We start from the raw sequence: 23,441 nt of genomic DNA on the forward strand, positions 1-23,441 counted from the left end.
ACACAATTAGCACACACGAATGCGATCGCATATTTATATCATTCTAGGGCGGGAAAGTCGGGTTGCGGTAATAAATTAAGCATTTCTCGTAAAACAGCGTAACTATAATTATCTAACTTAGTCACAATTCGTATTTACAGATACAATAAATATATTAATAGTACACGTGCGATGATAACATTACGCTGAATATCCGCGAGATTATGGCATCATGCGACTGCCGTTGAAAACGCGCGAGGAGATGCGCGCTCAGACGTTAGGTTGGCGCCGTTTCCGTCTTAATAATCTCGGTCCTCTCGGTTTCGGATATACGTATCCACCGTTCTGATCCTGCCGTGGCGTGATCGCCCGCGGTGTCAGGAAGTAAAAGTGGCCGACGTTACCGGGTAATCGGTACGCGAAATACGTGTTTGGATTGTCCGAACGATTGTCCTGCAGCGAAGCAGGATCGATGAATTCAGCATCGGGATTTACAGGCAGACGCGGATTTCTGTAGTTGACCTCTATGTCGTCCAGCAGCGACACGGGTCCCTGAAAGTCTTCCAGTTCTTCTCGGGACTCGGAGAGGGGCACGAAATTATTGGTATTTCCATTGGTCGGCTGTATCGTATTTTGTACTCTGTAACGAGAGGTCGGTCTGTGTTGTTGAACTCCCTGATTTTGCAATCGGTAGTTATCCGTTTGCAATTCGTAATTCGCTAACGGCGGTGGTTGTTTCGGTTGACGTTTAGGCTCGATTATCTCAATGAATTCACTGTCCGGATTAATTGGCGGCAAAGGCCTCCGATAATTCACGAGGGTGTCATCCTTGAGGGAATAGGGTCGCTGTGACTGGTCTCCATAGTGAACTTTAACATTGGGCGTTTTGTAAGTCACTGGTCGACCAGTTTTATAAACGTTCGACACATAAGCGCGGTCGGGTTTCTCCGTGATACTCGACTTTCCATAGATTGGAGTCGTGCTCGCTATCTCGCCATTCGATAGTTTCTTGCCGAAGATCGTAAAATATTCTTTCGTAACGTCATCCAACAATTTTTCGTCCTGCGACGTGAAGTACGCGTGCTGCGGATTGGACGTCGTGTCTACGATTGGATAAGCGGTGGTCGTGGAATATACCGGATGTTGTTTATATGATATGCGTTTCTGTTGTTGTCGCGATGGCGAATCAATATCTTCGTAATCGTACTGCTGATTGCTCGACTTGACGTCCTGATAGTCGTTGTATATGTGTTGTTGTTCTCTACTATGATACGGCAATCTCTGATTGCTACCGCGTTTCGAATAATCCGCAACCTGGAAACTGTATTGGTAAATCGGCTTAGGTTTCGTGCTCTGACGATAATACGTTTGAGGCTTTGGAGTCGTGTAATACGTTTGCAGCGGACGTGCAGGTACAGGCTGATAATATACAGGCGCTTCGTCGGCTAACATAGGTTGGTTCTGATCTCGTGGTGAATTGATGTCAAATTTCGGAGACGTAATCTCTGAACTGTCAGTGTAATGGAATGTTTGCGAATTCTTCACGATGCTATCGATAAGTTTCGTCTTGTAATCTTTCGGAGTCTCGTCTGTTGCGATCGTCTCGACGGTGTAATAATGCTTCTTTTGCTCAGTCTGTCCAGGTTGCGACGTCTCCGCATCATAAGACGGCGGTTTTATAGTAGTAGTCTCGTAATAAACGGGCGACGATTTCGCTGAATTTTCATCGGTCGATTCCTCGTAGAAATAATAGGATGCATGATTACGAGATCGACCAGGTTGACTAGTAGTGATGATGCTCTTTATAGAAGCTGGCGTTACCTCCACCGGTTGATCTAATTTTAGTGACGACTGCGTGGTTGAAGGATAATACGCGAGAACCGGCACTTTGCTGGTCACTAAAGTGGACCAGTCTTTCTGCTGAGTCGTCGCTTCAGATACTTGATTTCCGTTTACGGAACTGATAGTGTATATCTCGGTGTTCTCGAGGGTATGCGGTTTCCTAGAAGTCTCCGTCGTGATTTCTACATTAGATATTGTTTTTTGTTTAGGTATTAAAGTATCTGACGCATTTCTACTCTTCGTGCGACCAAACGACACCTTCGTGGTAATCGATGAAGAAGAAGTTGTCTTGGTTATCGAGCTTGGTAATATGGATGAAGGTTTATATTGTTTGGTCGTAAACTTTCTCGGTGGTAGATAAGTTGGTCTCGGCGAAGTTGTAGTCGTTGGCCGCTTCGTGTATTTCTTCGTGGTTGTCTTTTTGTCATCCAGAGCGGAAAAGAAGTCCGGTGGCGGTGGCAATATAATGCCGGGCACTAGCGGCCCTGGCGGTACAGCTGTCGTATTATCTTGTGGATAATAGAAGCTATATGGCGGCGGATAATAGATGGACTGATCTTCCTCGTCGTAATCTGACTGATTACTCGGCGGTGCCACGAAGACCGCTCCGGGCGGTATAGCGTGATAGAATGGCGGGAACACGCCAGGCGGCAGAGGTTGTTCAGGTTTTATTCCTTTATCCTGGCTGTTTTTACCTCTGATCGACTTCTCCTCCGAGTCGGAGAAGTTTCGCGGGAGACCGAGATCCGGATTGAATATTGTGTCATTCGAGGTGATGGTGAAGAACGGACCCTCTCCCGGTAATAATCCTTTCGTGTAGAGAGGATCCGTGCTGTAATCGAGGGTACCGTTGCCAATCTTTTCTGCGGTGCCGTTCGGCCTGAAGATCTGTACTGGTTCCCCGTCCGCGAGTTGTACCGGAAAGGGCGGCGGTACCTTGGGCCGCGTTGGTATCTTGACCTGTCGTTTGGGCGCTTTGTAATCATCGATAGGCGGCCATTTCGGTTGTGTACTGTCGCTACTCTGTTGTTGACCATCCTGTTCGTGCTCGGGAAATGTCCCGCCTCTCAGCACTAGCACGTGATTCTCGGCCAGCCAGATCTCCTCTTCGTCGAGACCACCCAGGTTGTCGATCGTGTCTTTCGGCACCTCAGGATTGCCGAGGTAGCTAATGATGCCAGGCCGTTTCGGCCGTTCGCTGTAAATCTCGTTCTGTATGAGGCCGTACTTGCCCTCCTTGACCTGTTGAGAGAGCGTTTTTTTCTCGTCCTCGTCGTCGCCGCTGTTGCCGCGAGAGCTTTTCCCCTCCTTGCCGTTGCCAGCCGCCGACATGAGAATTCCATCGTCCCATAGTGACTCGCCGCCTTCACGACGTTTCGTATTGACTCTTAGGTGACCCCCGATCAGACGGTGAGACACTTTCCTTCCGGGTTCCGCGGTAATCTCATTGTTTGTCGTACTGCTCGACAATCTTGTGCTCCGATCGCTCGATGCGTGTTCTTTGACCAATCGATGACTAGATTCTTCGGTACCGACATGCCTCCTCTCCCTGTTCGTCGACGATTCTGTTATCGTCGCGCATGCTGCTATCAGTATTAGAGCTAGTGGCAGCCTCCGTGAAAATATCAAATGCGTCATCTGAAAATAAAACGCACTCGTTATTATTCACTTTGTTTTTTTTTTTTTTTTTTTACATATATGTATTTATTTTTGTAATACGATCAGAGAATAGTATATTTTTCCCTCCTGATCAGAGAATAGTTATTTTTATTCCGTATGCGCGAGAGAGTATAACGGGAAAGTACGTAATCTCGTATATATTTGAAATGCATTTTATTATGCAGACTTGGTGCGCTAATTAAATAACGCGCTTTATTCTTCACGCTGCGTGAAATGATTTCTGTATTTAATAGGTCAGTAAAAAGAGACACACGGTGCATAAAATAGTTTATTATTCACAATGACCGGAATTGTATGTAGATGTCGGTAGATATAGAGCGCGCTTTCCAGCGTATGTCAAGGATTTAATTGCGTAACAATGCCAATTAAGTCATGAACAAAGCGTATGTTTATTCTGGCCAGATTACTACTGTCCTGCAATTAAATTTCTTACGGGAACATAGAAATATGTTAGTTATGATTCTCTATTATTATTTGACAGAAATTGTCACCAGAAATTTTTACATTTAAAATATTTTTAGCATTTTTTTTTAAGATTAAAGAATATTAGATGTACTTTTTTAGTAAATTAAACAAAAATATTAAAATTGAATGATTCAACATTTATTAGATGAGTAACTTAAAATATTAGCAACTGTCGGCAAGATGAATTTTTCGCAATATTATTGTCCTGAGATGAATTTATTGCAAATCGTACGATTAGTTTTCCAAGATTTTGTTCGTACATTCGAAGAATTCGTTAATTTTGCCGATTGCAATGATATGAGAATGCGATATTGAGAAGGGTGCCACGCCTTTCTCTGGCGAACAGATCGGTGAATGGTCGACAAACATTCACAGGTCACCGGAGTAGATCAGCCGACTCGTAATGACTTGACTGAATAACGAACCGGAGCGTGAGCAACGTAGGTTTCTGCAGGTATATATGTTGTATGTTGGGTTCGCCGGTGCATTAGTGGCATATACGAGTGCATTGCCGCAACATTGCAAATTTACGGAAGTAACGCCGGCGTGAGCAACATGATAATGCGCTTCCGACAGCTTCGCGAACATCGCACTTTGCCTATCTCTCTCGATACTTTTCTGAAAATTTCTAGTTTCCTCCGATTCGTTTATCCGCGATCCAGCAAGGATGCGTCCTACGCTAATTTGATATATCCAATCAATTACTCACTTTAGAATTGCTATAAATAGAAAGTCGTTATATAAATAACGTTGTGCAAGTAATATGATTAAAATATTAACTCGTAATAGCGATATAAAGTATTGTACTTTAATTCTAAGTTTAAATATTAATCTCGGTAATCTTTAATTTTAATTGCTATAACTTTTTTTCAAGTTTATTATATATCAATTTATTAATATATATTAATTTTCTCATAAATTCCAAATCGTACATATGTTTAATAGACGTGATAATCAAATTGTACCTTTCTCCCCGCATCCGGAATGATATGACAAACATTTACTAGGATTTCTGGTATGTCGTTGAATTGCTGTAATTGAACTGCCACATGCAATAATACGCTTCTTCCGAGAACTTGCAAGGTGGTCAGTCCAACGATAGAGACGTAAAACACCTTACGTGAGTGCACTACTCGATTTCTCCGCGCAAATAACTACTTAATCTACGCGAGCTACGTGACGGAACATCGTTTATATCCGTGCAGGAGGAATTTATGCAACACATTCGATCACTGATATACGCGATTAAAATCGTCAACATGTCCTTAACATCTGTGGAAAAAATTTAATGCTTGAGTCATCACGAATATTAAAACATCAGATAGTATATAGATATTAAGTATAATAGGTATTATTAATATGATTTTTTTTCGTCAATATAATTTTTATAATTATGGTTTTGTCAAAATATCTTTCTCAAAACTCTCAATGAATGTTTGAATCATTCAAACTTCTAAATTAATTAAAATATCAGAATTTAGGCGATTTTAAAGTTTAACTATTACAAATATCGAAATTCTAGGGTAAATTTTTTTTAATAAAATTTTTTTGTTTTACATTACACTTTGATAAATCAGACGAAATGGAATATGTCCTCATTATACATTCACTAGCGAACTTACTATAATTTAGTATATTCACTTTTTGGCATTTAACCGACACTATTCACACCGATGAAAAAATAATTAATGCTCTATTTTATAAAAAATCATATTACGATACATGTCATGAACTGGTTCTCAGTCGTTCTTGATCAGTTCCTCACACGCAATTTCCACGTGCATCGTGCAGATAAGTCACGTAAAGTGATCTTCCCACGTTTAAATAAATTTTCAAATTAGCGTTCTTCAATATAAATGTGCGTGTCATTCGTCGATTTTACACACTGATAAGCGGCCATGTGTTTTCGGCCACGGTATTTCGATCGGTGTTCGATATGATTGGAAAACCTTGTTCAACTTCAGCGGAACCGCGGTATAACCGTTCTTACCGGCATGGTACACGTGACTGACGGATTTTCATCATCCTCTCTCGGTGTACTGGGTCCCTCCAAGGACGTTTGGTCGGGGAAGGTGGTTATTTCCAGGTAGCGATACGTGTACGCGGCTCCACGATGGAAAGGAGGAAGCCGCGGTCGATTCGTACGATTAACGATCATAATTAGATCGTTGCTTAGTATCAGTATTATTTCAGCGTCGCTGGTTATATTGCCTTTTGCGCGGGAGAGGGCCACGTAACTTCGAAAAGTACAATAAACACATAATGTCGCGGGATTCCTTTCACTTTGTCGGGAATCCGAGATATATCATTCGATTTGCTTACTTTTTACAATCATACTCACGTGACAGACGGCGAAAGAATTGCATGCATTTGCTTGAATTATCCGCGCGATTGCTTAACCATCCGGTAACAAAACCTTTTTGTACCGGCAATAAGTGCTATGCTCATAAATCACACCCATAGTATATTCCGCTTCGCCGTCCAGTTTTGCTGTCGGCGCAACACGCGATTCTCCTTTATAAAGGTTGGCTGAATAGGCAATTCTCGGTTCATTCACCGAAATTGAGATCTTGAATCAGTTCGCCGACTTCAACGTCCAGATTCGATATTAACTTAGAGCTTTGTTGGCACGTTCGAAATTGTGTCGGAGAACTCTGAATAATCTTTTCATCTCTCTATCTCGCGTATTTCACACAGCATTCCTGACAAAGCGTGTAATGGTTTTGTAATTATTGCAAAGTACTATAAGTAGAGATCATACGTCGCCGAAATAGAGGCGACCTGGTTCCGCAAGAAGAAAGTCGAACGATTTTCGAGACGTGATGCAAGACTACGATCTCTGCTAGCAGGTGCCATTGCATTAGCTTTATAAAACCGTAACCTAAAAACTTACGTCTTTTTACTCTAATAAATGTTTAGAATCAGACTATTGCAACCGTGACGATCATGTATGTAATACATTGTTTCGGAAAAAGTCGAAAACTAGTTTCGAGTAGACATAAAAAAGTCGCTTTTCACGTGACAGTTTTAAGATTTGAAAAGAGAAATTATTTTTCCTTGAATTAAAAATTATTTTGTTTTGCGATTACTATAAAATTTATTGCAATTTTATATATAATAAAATAAATATATGTTATTATTTCATAGTATACATATCTGCTTCTACATCATAAAATATTGATCGCTTCTGTTGAAAAATTCATATTTAATTACATTGACGTCAAACTGTTCGAACATGCAATTTCTCCTGTCATAAATTAATATCTTGGAATATAACGGAAGTCGACCTTGGACGCGGACCATCGAAGCTGAGTGTTCCGCGATAAAATGACATTGAGCCATCGTACTAGTTCCGCGAGAGTGAAAGGCCGGGGTGGCGGAACGAGATCTCTTTGCAAAACAATTTCAAGTTGATTCATCAGATAGGTATCATTAGTTTTGTCAAATCATACCGATTCTAACACATGATTTACAGTTACAATATTATTTTAGCATTAAGCATTGGAAACATTTCTAGTTTTGTTATTATTAAAAACACGATTATGTATATTTTATAATTGACTAGAAAATATGGATTTCTATTATTCGTAATCGTATACCTCATTAATCGAGTACCTTGTAACATAAACTTATACGCGGACATGCCAACACCACGTAAGAGCCGTTGATCTATTCGTTATCCAATCGAATTTACGCTTTCAGTTACTTTCCTTTTTGTTTCGCGTTGTGCTCGCTGAGCAGGATTAATTCCTCGACGCTGCCGAGTGATTTTCGGCACTCACTCGCTCGCACAACAATTTTAAAACCACGAACAGAAACTTTTGGGGTACTCGAAATCGGTCAGGCACACCTTTCTGCTCACAGGAAATCGATAATTGACTCTAACAGCATCCTGTGCGACACGCCTTTAGGCGTTCTCGCGGTTAATTTTTTATTTAACAATTTTCTATTAGCAATTTATAATTGCTTTATTTATTGCTCGAATAAATCACACGATAGATACTGATAGACATATAGTTTGTTACATTTCTTCCAAACTCCCGCGCATAAAAACGATAAAACCGGAGAAAGTTGAAACACGAATGCGTAAAGTGTCTCGGTATAAAGAAAATTATTCCCATGACTTTCAGAGGTAAGGATAAGTCTGATTATCTGTGTTACCTAGACATTCAATAGATACGCTGCACTTGATGCCATATATTAATGCATTGCCTCAAGCTATGAGTACTCGTGAATTAAATGAGCACGTTGGCTACGTTATTACTCTACTTTCTTCTGTGTATATAGATTACACTTTCTTATGCTCCCAAAGAAAGCAATTTAAACAAATGTGAATTTAACGTCTTATTTCTTACTCGCGTTTCATAAATTATTTTTAATGCATCAATGATATAATATCAATGTGGTATCAATCGCAGTTTCTTAAAAATTATTAAAAGGTTTGCTTCTAATAAAAGTATCATTTATGTATACTAGTCCAATAATATTCTATTACTTAGCAATCATAATTGTTCGATCGTACAAGGGGATTAACACATCGCACATGAAAATATTCAATTTATGAATATGCTGTGTCACGTAACATTTGTGCAATATGGAATAATAACGATTATCGGCGCGTATCGTTGGAGGTAAACCCCCCGACTCTATGGCGCAGAAGAAATCAGCGCCGTAGAAATGACAGGGAAGAGTAGCACCGGGAGTGGAATACCTTGGCATTGACCGGCTTGCTTCGCCGAGGTAGACCGCGTGCGCTTGCATAATCATCTGCTCGTCTCGTCTCGCTCATCCCGGGGCACCTCTCACAACGGATTACGGCATCGACCGCATCTCGCAGTAGGCGGCGAGGATCTCGCTCTTGAGATAGCTCTCACCGGTAATTGTTCGCACAGCGGGATAATCCTAACGGCGTGTATGAATACGTGAATGTAAACGTGCACGAACGGTATTCCTCCGGGTCGATGACTGGAATTTTGTCACAAATAAATTCCTCTTCCGCTTATCGACGGAAAGTCTAGAGACGAAATGACATGAATACAGTGTCTTTCTTCGTTATTAGGAATTTTCAAGATTTCAAGAAGCATTATATAAGTTAATTATAGCTCTTGTTCTGCAGAGCAATTTTATTTCTTCAGTTTGATCTTATTTATTTGGATGATTGTCTAATTTATCTTTCAGTATGGAATTATAGTGAAGGCGGGCCGGAAGTTTCCTTGAAGAAAATATTCCGAGATAAATTATTTTCTATTGCTCGTTAAAATAATTACCGTATTAATTATATACTATTAAAGTACAATATCTTGTGTACAGATAATATCGTAATGATGATATTTCGAGCAGATATGTGGTATCGTAAATAAATATATATATAGTAAAATAGTATTATATCTTGCTACTTTTTGACAGTATTGCATTTTTTTAATGGCGTTTGATCACTACTTATATTTCGTTATGGAGAAGTTATAACTGTCGTTTTATGTTCATCAAAAAAATTTGCATGGCATCGATAGTCTTTCAATATAATCTTATACGCATACAAATCTTTATAATGCATTGTGCAAGAGTGGTAGAATATATATGTAGAGTATAATATATAGTTGATGGTGAATATGGATAATACCGGTTTATATTATGTTCACTCCCGTCGTTCAGTAAGGTTAACGGCCCAATTTCGATCCACGAAGCGATTTCCAATACCTTGATTCTTTCCGATAAATTTAATATAAAAAACGAGCAAATGAAAACTTTAATCGCATATCAACCGATCTTGTTAGGTTACATTCAAAAATTTAGCACAGTATATATTGGAACATACAAGTCACATAAATATTATAAAATCTCATTATTTCTTACAATAAGAAATTACGCGAAATAATTACAATTTCGAATTAAATTTCATCTTTGCACTTAAAAAAAAAATTAGGTCATCGATATTCTTAGAACTATAAAAATCTCTCAAAGATATTTCCAATTTTTTAGTTATAATATTCTCCTCGAAGAATCCTTTCACGTAATCATGATGATCTTCATGCCTTGAGGCAACACATGACCAAATTTGATCGACGAAAAATTTAAAGAAACAGGTCAAACCGCTATCATTCGTGCACTAAAACTCGGAGAATGGCCGCAAACCTTCATGGCGTAATAATTCATACAATAAATACGTCTGTGCTAATCTCATCAGCTGGTTAACGCCGTATGTTTTCAACTCGCACATTAGTCCGCGACCGTTCACCTTCAGGATAGATAAGAATTGTAAATCTTGCAACACTCTCGAATGTATTTTGCGATGCTAAGTTATTATTTGCGTTCTTTTGAAAGCAATTGTTTTGAGAAATCATTTTCACAGGCTTTTAATCTTTAAAACAAACATGTTGATGATCCCCAATTTACAATTGAAACATTGAAAACGAAAAAGGTCTGATCCTCTAATTTTGAAAAAAATGCTTTGTTTTATTCTGGAATTTTCATATTTTATTCCACTCGGGAAGAATTATAATTCAGATATATTTTCAACGATATAGTTCGTCTTCGGTCAATCGCTTTTAACGCTGCATACTTATGGTCGCATAAATTTTAACGACATTGTTTCATTAGCACGAAAGATGTGCGAGTCGTGATTTTATCGCGTTTGCAAAACAGTCTGGATGAAACATGATCATCGGAATTCGCATCGCCGTCACTCGGGATTCCTGTCGATTGTTCTCTCGCGTTAATCGGCTCGTTTCTGATAATCGCGCGCCGGATTTCAATTTGAACAGGTTTATCCCACGTGGTGAATCACGATTCGAGCATCCAGACGAATATAATCGTGTTGCTGTACGTCGTTGTCTATTGCAATTCTCCATTTTTATCCGCATTCTTCTTTCGTATTGCATTTCGCACTCACGTTCATTTCCCACGCTTACGTCAGTCTTTCTTTTCGCTGCAAGTTAGACGTCGCACCTACAATTAAGGACGAAAGGGGAAGCTGACCTGCACAAGGTCGTACCCAAGGTTCCGTTGAGGATCCTGTTCGCTGCGTTGTCGTTTATTTGCTCTTCTCGAAGGTCGATGATCGAAATGCACTTGTGAAAGGGACACCGTGAAAATATATTTTATATACGTTTCTTAAATATTTTTGTCTCTGTGAAAGTAGCGCGAGATGTTATTTTATAATAGCGATTATATATATTATCGACCGCGAACTATTTATAAAAGACGTCTTATACCTAAAAGAAACGTTGCTAATATTAATATAATCATTTCTTTTCTTCGATTGCGATCTAAATCACACAATAGTTTTTAAATTATTCCGTAACAAATGATTATTTGCCGCGAATAATACGATATACTTATATACTCACACCGTGTTTATACTTTGATATACTTCATATTTTCAGCGAGGAATCGAAAAGTTATTATTAGTGATCTCGCTAAACACGTGACTTGCGACTTTCTCTATGTGGTTACTATTTTTTTCGTTCGACGATTTCATGCACGAATTGCATAATTTGATAAGCGGGTATGTGCAACTAGAAATACATACTGTGCAATCGAAGCACTCAATCTCTAATATCTGCGATCAAATCCTCGACTAAAGAAAAATATTTTTTTTTTTTTTTTTGAAAGAGGAAGATTTAAATGTTCATTCTACATCATGATTATTTTTGTCTTTGCTTCGCCATTATTTGCGCATTTGCGAAATTATATAACATTCTCGTAAATGCATGATGCTAATCTGACCGGTTTTACAATTAATAGTAAATTGTAAACCGATCACGTTATGATTGTCAGGATTATTTTATACCGATTATTATCCCTTTTCCTGGCTTGAAAAAATTCTGCACCAGATACATAATGTCGACGCATCAAAGATGTAAATTAATATCGACTTTGAATTTCTAAAAACATTGCGTATCGGACGATCGAAAGAAATGATTTATCCTGGATTGCATTCGACTTCCGAATGTTTTTTTCTTTGACGGACTTGTTAAAGTGAAAGCGATTAGCTATTGATAATACGTTATAATTTATGAAACGATGAAAGAGATGAAAGTAATTTAACGCATTATGTTATTGCGGCGATAAAGTGTCACCGGAAGTTCTAACTTTCGCAAGAACGTGGTTGACCGGATATTCTGAGAGCCTGAAGCGAAATACGCGGGTACCGCGAGAACCATCGATGGTACCTTCCATTTTATGTTACGATATAAGCTTGTTTAATGTAATTCTGAATGTATGTATACGTGTACAAAGACTGTCGGAAGTCGTTAGAAAAAAATTTTTGAGGATATTTTTTTTATAATCAAAGATGTGTTTTATATATAAAATATATACACTTAGCTTTTTTTATATTGAAATAAAAATTATAATATTTGATAGAGTTATACTTCCCATATGAACATTAAAGAACCGTCGTCCTCCCTACGGACAGCGATGGATATGTAATAATGACCGACATCCTGGCGCGCATGATGATCGTATGCGTTATAATTAATGTTTCTCGGAAGACCTCCTAAACCTTCGTGTCGGTTAGATAAATGGCATAGTTACGCAAATTAAGAAGAATGGATGTGGATACATTGAGTCAACTACATTATCGAAGCATCGCGTAATCGGAGAACAAATCAACAATTTTGAAAATTTCCATCTATGAGATATATACGAGAATGTTACTTCACAGTTACATGCGTTACGATAATATAATAGTTATTTCTCTAACTTTTATAAATAAATAAATTTCTAGATGTTTTTCTAAATACTTTGAAAAGCAAATCTAATTTTTTTTCTAAAAGAGATAACGATGTTGTTTTAGTATATTTAAAAATAAATTAGAAGAGAGAAATATATATTTTCAAATCTGACTATTTTGCTTGAAAAATAACCACGATTTTATTGTATTGCGTATAATTTTATCTTACATTTGATTGAATAAATTACGAAGCTAAATAATTATCATAATGACTCCTAATCGTTGTGTGTACACTGAATCTTTCAAATGAAATATTTTTTCATTGCACGACAAAAGAATTTTGTTTTCACGACAACTATGGAAATGCACTCACGATCGTCTACAATGCCGTATATCGGCTGGAATCTCCCTCGATGCGCTCCGAAATGACAACTGGCCGCTTTAGGTACATGTATCGATGAGTGCACGCGCGAAAGAGATCTCAACGATGACGAAGACTCGCTTCGGCATATATCCCTTCTCCCATAACACACTATGCTGCTGTGAATCGTACGTGTCGCGAGATGCACCCACTGCACTTGGACGACGATGCACGATAGCTTCCTGCGCTGCGTGACCAGTGATCTTTATATCAGCGGATCCTACTGGCCCTGCGCCAGAGTGTCGTCCCACTCTCTGTGGTCCCGCGACGCGACGCGACGCGACGTTTGCGACTCGACAGCCGACACCGGTGCACACCTATGCACCTCGCTACGATATTACCACCACGGTCTGCTGCGTGCCTCGCCGAATGAAGGGAACGTGCCGCGTGTGCAATGTCGCCGGTCGCTCTTACGACTGCCGGCCAAGCTATCGTCCTGTTCCGTTCGCAGACCTCGCCCTTCCTCTTTCAGTCGGATTCGCGGTCCTCCCCGCGTCTCTTGCTCTTTCAGTCTCACCTGCCCGAATCAGCGAGCACGATCGCAGGAGAGGTCCCTTTCGTTACCTACTTTCAACCGACAGTCTTCTAAATTGCGCATCACGCTCGCGATGCGCTTGATTGGAGCCGATCCACTTCGCCATGCGACGCATTTCGATGACCCGATATCATAGATTAATGGATAGCGTATATATCGTTGACCTATACTCTCCAATAAAACTTGACGCTATCGTTGAATTACTAGCCAATTTTATCTCGTATTCTCGTTTGCGTTTCTTTCTCGAAATGTCCTCCATATAATGTACAGGATCATATAGTGTACACACAGAAAAGCAAAATTAAATGTAATAAATATGTAGACATTATTGAATCAGGAAAAGATCTTTTTGAGATGTAAATAGATATTTATTGGCAACGATCATATAAGCTATAAATATGCATAGGTAATTTATTGCTCACGCATATTGTGCTCGTAAAAATCAAGGTCTTAGTTTTTGAACAGTTCTAAACGTTTTATATTATTTTGATGATTTGGACGGACGCGTGGTGAGCTTTAATTGTCTATTCGAACGATACAATCGTGTCTGCTCGAGACGGAAATGGAAACGGGAAAACCTATTTCTTACCGGATGACGCCGTCTACGCAAAAAACTGTGTTATGAGCTTAGCTAAAGAAATTTGCCAGAAATTTCATTTTAATCTTTTCTATTTTATTTTTGTCTCCAATTAATTTTTTCATCTCGTCAATTCTCAAGAAACGTGATCGTTTGTGGGACAGCAAAAAATATTATTTGTTTAGAATATATAATAAACGATTATTATTTTAATATCATTCGCCAATTTGCATTCGTTTAATGCATATACATATATGTTACATTTTTAAATTTACAATCTGTTGTACATTACATAATGATTATCTGATACACAATCGTTTGATAAGATGCACATTTAAATAAGAACTTTCTCGGCTTTCACCAAGAAGTGGTCCATTAATAGAAAGTAATTTGATATACCAACACCTCTTTGAATGCAATAACAACAGATAAAGCGAATTCACATTATGATTTTATCCGTATCTAATTCACATTAATATCCAATATATATCGTCTTTTTTGCCTCGAAGTTGATAATGAGCATAGCAATAGATACGACGAATCTATGAATAATGGTGTCACTCATAAGTAATCACCTTGCGTGAATTTGAGTTGCACTGATCGCATATCAATTGTAACAGAAAGATGACGCTGATATCAAATTAATTACAACTTACGTTTTTATATCCATTATTTTAATTGTAACAACAGAGAGTTGATCACAAAATACCATTGGCAATATTGTAGAATAAATATCTCTACATTAGATACAATGCGATGTTGATTTTTTAGCAATTCTATAATTTGAGTTTTTCTGTTTTATTCGAACGTTTTTTTACTGTCGTATAACATTTGTCGAAATTCAGAAAATTTATTTAATTTTTTACAATAATGAGAAATAATTATTCGTTGTGTATAAAAATATGGTCTTCTTTCAAAATTTTTGCATGGAGAATCCTACTAGACATTTAATAGCAAAATCGAGACATTGTATGGTAAAATATGAACCTGTTTGCATATAAAGAACTGAGAAGTGATCTTTATTATTCTAGTCACACGCGGCAAATACGGACATTTGATTTAGTACAAAAATTTGGTCGAGTCACATGCTAATCATGAAAATTTCAGACTGACCAGTACAAAATTAATTTGCTACAAAATAATAATTTCATATATATTTTTTGTATAGTATATTTTTGTTATATAAACTATATATACATACATATATAATAAAAAAATATATAAATATATGTATATCATTTAATTATATGAATAATTTACATAGCGAAAAAATACAGGGTGAGTCACCTAAGATCGGCCATCCAAATAACTCCCATAGTATTGGAAAAAATGCTTGAAATAAAAGTTGTTTGGTATCGAGAAAGCCACCATGCCAAATTGAAAAATGAAAATTCGTGAAAATTCATCAGTGAATGCTTCCGAAGCTAAATACATTTGATTACATTAAATGATCTTGTTATTGACTACCTTTGTAGTCAATAACAAGGTCATTTAACGTCAACAAGCTCCAGAGGAATGTTTAAGATTTCGAAAAATTCGTATAGTCTTAGATGATAAAATTCCTTACACTGTGCTAGTCTAAATTGTGACGGTTGCCATTTTGAACACCTGTAGCTTAAATAAAATAATACAGATATTACACAGATCACGGTCACACAACAAAAATAAAACATTTTATTTTGATTAATAAAACTCAGTATTTTGTTTCAAAAATAATTTACAATAAATTTTCATTTTTTAACTTTTTTTTTATGTCCGTGACTTTAAATGACCTTGAATATCCATGACCATTGAAACTGTTTTGGGAAGGGCTACAATCGTAGGTATTTGAAAATATAAGTTTCCATTTTAAAAAATGAAGATGACGTTCAAATCTCCTAAGCACTTCTGCCTAGGAAAAAATGTTTGTTATCGCATGGTATCTTTCTCGATACCAAACAACTTTTACTTCAAGCATTTTTTCCTATCTTCAAAACTGTGGGAGTTATTTGAGTGGCCGATCTTAGGTGACTCACCCTGCATATTAATTATGAAATTTTTTGGGCATTTATATATATCTATAAAATAAAAAGAAAGAGAAGATTGTTTCTATTATGTGTGACTATTGTGCTTTTCTATTTCTATTGTACTTCTTGGTACAATGCCGTATTTTCTAGATTGAGTTAAATCAAATCGATTTGTTTTGCTCGATCGCCAACGATTACTTGCTGTCAATGCTGTATCTAATACGATTAATCCTTTCACGCGACCAAATTTGTAGAACATACGAGATCGCTCTTTTCTTGGTAATCAATTATGATTCTTTCTTTTGCGGTTCTTTCGCGACGTCATCATTATATTCTCAGACTGTGACGGGATCGTTCAAATGCAAGTCGTCATTGTGACGTTCTTTTCTGATGCATTTGTCGGTCGCGTATCCTATGATGAAAAGATATTTTTAAGGTATCGTTCATTCATACGTGAGTGTTTTTTTTCCCCTTGCTTGACTCAGCGAGGTCGTCCGCGAGATACGCATTCTGAAAGGAGTTCATCTGCACTTCGAAGAAAAATTGCCACCGTATGATCGTTGATAATTCTTCGTAAATGAACGACGGCGCGCTTATTTCGGACTGTCTGACCGCGTGTGACTCATCGAAAGAAGAGATCCATGGCATTATCAAGGTCGACATATGTCGTCCTTCGCCTTACAAATTTTTAGGCGCCGTGTCGTATTATAAAACCCCTGAGCGCAATCTCTTTACATTCTCAGGGGCCGAGAGAAATATGTCAGAGAGATTGATCGCGAGTTGTTTTATCTGGAAAAAAAGATGACCCTGAGAGAACATATCGCGTGTTAAAAAAGATTATTTTATTATAATCGTAATAATTTATTTCATTAATATACTTTGTTATTATATTTTAATTGTCTGTTGTAAAATAATCTATACTGGGAAAGATTTTAGAGATTAATTAATTATTAAATTCATATATAATTGCAATGTTAATTGCTTGCGACTTCCATATTTGTGTTTTTTATCCACTTGAATATTATTCTCGTTAATTGTTAGTTGAACTATATTCGAATTTACGAAAGCTTTCTAAAACGAGTAACGTCGATATTAAATGAGACATTTAAATCAGGGCATTGGTCAAAAGGAGTATTCTTTTATCACTCAATCGTGAGATCAAAGAGATGTTATCCATATTAATTTGTTCAATATGATTTTCAGGCTCAGTGACATTTCACGGTTACATTGCTATGGGAGATTTATGCAATAAACCGAACAACTTTATATTAAAGCCGGGAGTTAATCTTTATTAAAAAATGTACACGAGAGACACGAACATAAACTTTGAAGAAACATAGATATAATCTCCCTATTGTTCTAGTCACCTTAGTTTTATGCTTATTAATACGTGAGATTAACGGGAACAATTTTGTTGATGCCCAATCTCGTCGAATTAACTTCACCTTCTAACACGCCATTGTATTTAATAATATGATTTATATCGACCTTTTAATCTTAAATTTTAGACTAGACGCGGTAATGTGCTTGGAAAGTGCAAATGGAAATCGCGAGAGAAAATTACTCGAAAGATTTTCTTCTCAATTTCTTCCTGGGAATTGGGTTGGGATATGACACTTCAAGATTACAGTGAAATCGTGACTTTCAATGTCTTCACTTCCCACACCGTTTTGACGCGATCATTATTTCTAATAAGCGTTAACGCGCTATTAACTTAATTTTAATATTTAACTTGAAATCGATATCAAAACGTGCAAACGAGCTGCATAATATATAAATATTTGTACATAATTCGATTTAAATCAAGTCTGCATAATCGTACGAAACATATAGCATATAAAATATAGCGAATACGTAATCGTTATACAACTAAACGTTATACAACTAAATTATATATCATAATAACATAACGCTTGACGATTTTTCTACTTTCTGTATGTTTTGTTCGTTCTTAATAATTATACTGTCTACGAGACTGTATACAATTAAGTTATTAAAGAAAATGCACACTCCTTATTTCCCTTTCATTATTAAAATAATTATAATCTTGATATTTTTTTCGGATTATATGAAATTAATTTATTAAATCATAATTTGCATACAAACTATTTTCCTTTCAAACTTAAAAAAGGTATTGCTTGTTATAAATGTATGCACTTTGCTCGTTTCGGTGGATAACATTCGCAGTACGCTTTCAAACAAGCGATCTGTATTTTTTGCCGGATGTGTACGGCCTATTGTTCGTTATCGTACGCGTTGTGCGCCTTCATTTTCCCGCGATTTTATAAGAAAGTGAGAAGACGTTTTCTCGCGTATCTTAACGAGCCCTGCTGGGAAGTGGGTCGAATTAGTTAATTTCAAGATCACGGCGAAAAGGTTGCTGCTTGTGACCGTGTGCCGTATATTAAGACCTTTAATCGAGGTTTTATATCTCTGTATTATTTATCTGGGACGTAGAAACTAAAATAAGCATGCACTCTCTTCGCGTTTGCTTTTATTCAGAAAGGTTTTTTTTTTTTTTTTTATACAAGAAACGAGATTCGCGTGTTTTCACTTTTATCTAGCGCCGCAATTAACGTTATTTGTCTGTTTCATATAAAAATCACATTTATTATCAAGAGAGTACATTTACGTTCGATATTAAAATAAATGTTGCCACAAGGCTAATATTTCAAGTACATTATCGACAGAATTTCTTGTGGAAATAAACCATGCTAATGATTAAATTTTCAATAATTATTACTACGTGAATTTAAATTGTTTTTTGATTGCTTTCTAACTTTCTAATGAAAGATTGATTATGAAAATTATGAAAGGTATATATTTCGAATTGTTTGTCTTCTACGAATAGCAAGATCTTGAATTATTATTTTCGATATAGACAATGACGAGTCGTTAACTCGCGGTTAATTGACTTCAGTAATGATTTTATAGTTCGTTAATTGGTAATTGTAAAACTAATTTATTGACGTATTTAATTATATAAAAGCTAAGTTATTATTCTATTATCTCGATTAGAATATAACGGTGGTTGGTATTTGCGATTATCAGAATATAACATTCGTGTATTCATCATACTTGTGATGAGGTCACATGTGCTTTTTATGCATTTCTTGGATGATTATCGTTCATGCAATTAAGTTAAACGTATTTACAGAAATTCAGATTTCTCAGTAATAAAGAATAATGCAATACCGGCTAATTCATAGTTGGTACAAATTATTATGACGTGTGTTATGATGAGTATTATGACGTGTTTCTATAGTCGTAGTTATACTTACATAGTGGAATATCTCTTTAGAATATTATTATATATATGTGTAAGCTGTAATAATCGCGAACAAAATATTATGCGGGCAGCGCGATACATCTGTCTCTGTGACAGGATTGATAGGATAAAGTCGGCGTTTATCAGGCATCGTGTTTCCGTGATTTCGAACGGAAATAGAAATACGACTCAATTATTAAGCATTTTTTAAATTAGCATCAGGTCAGACTATTTCTTATCTTGAAAATAGCGACGGATGTTACAATAATACGCATGTGGGTCAATCCTTTAGTTTTGTAAGTTTTTATATGTATACTATGTAAATCCAATCGATTTATCAAAGTTTCATATTTGTCACGCTTTCAGAGAGAAATGTTTAAGAAATAGTCATTCTTCAAACTCTCATCGATTTCTTTTCTTTAATTTTTTAAAATATTTTAAATATTTTTTCTTATATTTTAGGATATAAATAAAAATATTAATTGGTAGATTTTTTCTTAAATTGTATATTAAGATCGTTATAATATACGAAGTCCGATTGTGATATTTCCTGTAAGAAGAAGTAACTTTCGAATTTTTCGAAATTTCGAATTTTGTATAGATATTCCGAAACTGCACGCTCATCGTCGTTAACATTGTGAATTTCCTACGGTCGATTTTCCTTTTCGCTCGTGGAATTAGAAATTCGAGTTAAACATGGCACGTTTTGTGTTCCGCTATTCATTATGAATTCCAGCGGCGCGTTTGCCAGTATTTTTACACGTGCAATGACCTTCTATAGGGAGAAGAGCATACAGCGAAAGTGTCATCGTCGTCGACATGCTGCATGTCGCTGTCACGTTCGTCGCTTTCCCCGTGATTTCCTGCGGAATTGGTCCTATTCATTTAACTCTCATATTTTTCTCATAAAGTCGAAAATTTACACGCATTGATGTACTTACAAAGATCTGTGATGTACTTACAAAAATCATCTTCGTATTTGACGCGCGCTTCGCGAGAAACTGCATTTCTTTATGGTCTTCGATATTTTGCAATGGTGTCGTTAACCATTACGAAAGTATATAATTGATTTTATTCTGTAAATCATTAATGGCATAATTAATTCTGTGATAAAATGGGTGACAAAAACTGTTACTAACAATAAATTAATCCAACTCCACTAGTACAATATGGTCACTAATTTACATCGCGACGATTTACGGAGCCTTGTAGTAGAATTCATTTCGCGTAACGTTGCAAAAGTCAGTTGCAAGTGCCAGAAGAGAAGTCGTTGCATTAACCGCAATGAGAGAAAAAATCCCGTTACCGGGGAAAATTGATTCATCATCGATATTCCGTTACCGTTGGAGTAACAGTTAAAGAAGTTATTGTCATTTGCGGAGGCGAGCAAGTGTTATGCTTACTATACAAGAAACGTTATTGTGAAGAGCTTTGTTGGCTGGTGGTGGGTCGAAGTCAAAGTATGTCATAAATTTCGTTAAATCGCCTTATTTTTGAGCAGACTTTTTTTCAACGTACTATAATTTCTCACTATAATAATAGAAACCGCATGTTGTGAACCGTTCTTATAATAGTAGAAACCTTAAAACTGTAGACAAACAGAAAGAAAAAATGCAACTTTGCTTTCCAACCTCGCTTTTTTAGGATGTAATAAAATTTATTTTTAATTTTTTTAAGTTTAAAATATATAAGACAGATAAACATATCTTCCAATAAGTTTGAAACTTATAATATAGATGTTTTATTTTGGTTAGGTTCTACTTTGTTCAAATATATTTATCTATAACGATTATTTCATGTTATTTATAAGATAATTTATATTTATATTTAATAAGTTATATATAACAGTTAATACAAATTCAGAATACGTATTGAATTCAATTGATTAGTGTATGTTTTATACATATTTTAAATTTTATCTATCTTATATATAGATGCATTTTTTATAAGTTATTTGAAAACTACGTGATATATATTTTAATTTACTTTATAAATTTGTCGTTTATCATTTTTTATGAAGTATTATTTATAAAAATAATTATTTTCTCCTTTATTTATTAGTTTTGATTACAACTATTCCTACATTATTTTAGAGAATTAAATAAAGCAAAATTGAATTTTTTTTCTCATTGTACCACATTGTATCTGTCATCTGACAGATTATTTGCTGCCGGTAGTCATCGTGTCATTTCGTAATACTCATTTGGTCGACGTTTTTGTTGCTGACAAACAGGAAACAGTACGCGTGTAACGCCGAGGTAACACTGAAGAAAATGTACACCGTGTTCGCATTTAGTTTGATATTCGTATCGCATAATCAGACTATAAATATTAATATTCTAGCATGTCGCTCTTTTTCGTTTTCTTTCTGGCAAAATATACTGAAAGAAACATTATGTAGGTTTTGAAGTGAAATATGGACTGTACTTAAAATAGTCTGATTATAGACGTCCGGAAATACTTTATCCAGATATTAATCTAATCTACTCCACAAGTACATCATGAAGCAGTGTTTTAACAATTTGCGATTCTCTTGAATCGTTGAGTCACCGTCATATTCTCGACGATCGTAAAATAAAATTTTGGCACGTGTCCGAGACGGGAATCCGATTGTTCCCGAATTTATGAAGATGAAATCAATCCCGGAAACAGACGCGAATGAATTAAAGAAGATGTCGCAGATGAATTTTAAAGAGGCGGTTCGTCTTGTGATGTTACTTTGCGAGAATCCGGATTCACGATCGCGGCATCTTTGATGCCGTAATCGCCGAAACCTTTTACGAATATTTTTCATTTGGGGCCTGGCTCGCGAACTCCTCGTCATGGGAAGTTAGCATTCCGGTGCTGGCGCGTTCGGGCGATGTAAGGCCTTTCCAGTCATCGATACATAGATAGACGAGGAGTGTAACGAGCACGTACTACAAAGTGTTGCGAGCACACGGTCCCTTTCTTATTTCTCCAGCCACGCCTAGCCCGTTTGCCCCGTGCAACATTTGCGCGCACCCTTCACTGCCACACACGCTTAGACAGGAAACGTGGGCGAGAGAGATAGAAAAAGAGAGAGAGAGAGAGAGAGAGAGAGACTTTGGTATATCGATGTATAACTCTCGACAGCCGATGGTATCTCTCGTTCGGGCATAAAAGAAGCGATTTTAGCCGCGCTCGTTTCAGCCGATGCCCCGCATCGACGAATGCGCGAAGGCAACAATTTCAGCTTTGCCCGCATAAGATTGCGCGCGCGATAATACACATATTGCGGAAAATGCAACGAAAGAGCTATCGCACATTCGCCGGAATGTTATCATTAATACGCCTGCGCCTGTTCAACGGAGGTATGAATTAGCAATTAGGCGGTTTCGCTAGCGCACAGTTTACGTAACGCAACGCGTATGATGTTTAATGATGTTCCGGTATTCGAGAGAATTAAAAACTTTCGTGCAGCAGGTAATGGTATATTTATTCATATCAAAAGTAAAACGCGTGCGAGTCTTCTATGAGTCTAGAAGTATAGGATTTTCCAGGTGAAAAGCAACATAGCTTTCTGAATCGTCTCTCTCTCTCTCTCTCTCTCTCTCTCTCTCTTTCTCTCTTTCTCTGTCTTTCCCCCTCTTGCTCGATTATTAGTTTTTCGCTCCATTTCCCGTTTTCACTGTCTCGCATGGCTTCATTAGAGCAACCGAACAGTTTTCTCCGTGTAACGAATACTTTAACGTTGACTGCTTTAAGGATGTTTAGTATCCATTTCTGAAATATTGAGAGATTAACAAAAATTTATGTACAAATTCTACTCACATATGTTCAGAGATATACAAAATTCGGAGTTGATTCACTGAAACAATTAAAAGTTAGAAGGATTTTTATTTGCAACGAATTTACTCGTGGAAATTGTGTGACCGCATTGATTCAAGTGGTTAAAATGAATACAAAGAATTATGGAAATTAAGTTTAAAATTTGTAAAAGTGTAGTTTGGGTATAGAGGAAATATTTGATTAA

The 23,441-nt window shown here is 36.7% G+C and overlaps 2 protein-coding genes across 6 annotated transcripts in view; one reads left to right on the forward strand and one right to left on the reverse strand.

Annotated features, from left to right (window-relative positions):
- Positions 1 to 23,441, forward strand: part of Naa15-16 (N-alpha-acetyltransferase 15/16) — a 36,927-nt gene that overhangs the window by 3,573 nt on the left and 9,913 nt on the right. The gene's annotated exons all lie outside the window — the stretch shown is intronic.
- Positions 83 to 15,600, reverse strand: LOC140670122 (uncharacterized). Of its 5 annotated transcripts, none has more exons than XM_072900677.1 (2): positions 15,461 to 15,600; positions 83 to 3,459 (listed from the first exon to the last, which is right to left on the reverse strand). In XM_072900677.1, exon 2 carries the CDS (start codon positions 3,457 to 3,459, stop codon positions 250 to 252), a length of 3,210 nt encoding a protein of 1,069 aa, XP_072756778.1. In that variant the 5' UTR covers positions 15,461 to 15,600; the 3' UTR covers positions 83 to 249. The 5 variants fall into 5 exon arrangements, 4 of the variants coding, with proteins under 4 accessions (XP_072756778.1, XP_072756758.1, XP_072756748.1 ...); XM_072900657.1 differs by lacking the exon at positions 15,461 to 15,600 and adding an exon at positions 13,014 to 13,369; XM_072900647.1 differs by lacking the exon at positions 15,461 to 15,600 and adding an exon at positions 8,678 to 8,779.

This window comes from Anoplolepis gracilipes, chromosome 1 (genome assembly GCF_047496725.1).
Source record: "Anoplolepis gracilipes chromosome 1, ASM4749672v1, whole genome shotgun sequence".
NCBI classification, from domain to species: Eukaryota; Metazoa; Arthropoda; class Insecta; order Hymenoptera; family Formicidae; genus Anoplolepis; species Anoplolepis gracilipes.

Excerpts from the sequence above, each read along its gene's own strand:
- LOC140670122 (XM_072900647.1), bottom strand. The coding sequence starts at position 8,755 with ATGAGCGAGACGAGACGAGCAGATGATTATGCAAGCGCACGCGGTCTA. Across the intron at positions 3,460-8,677 it reads GCAAGCCGGTCAATGCCAAG|ATGACGCATTTGATATTTTC; the intron begins GTATTCCACTCC and ends TTTTATTTTCAG.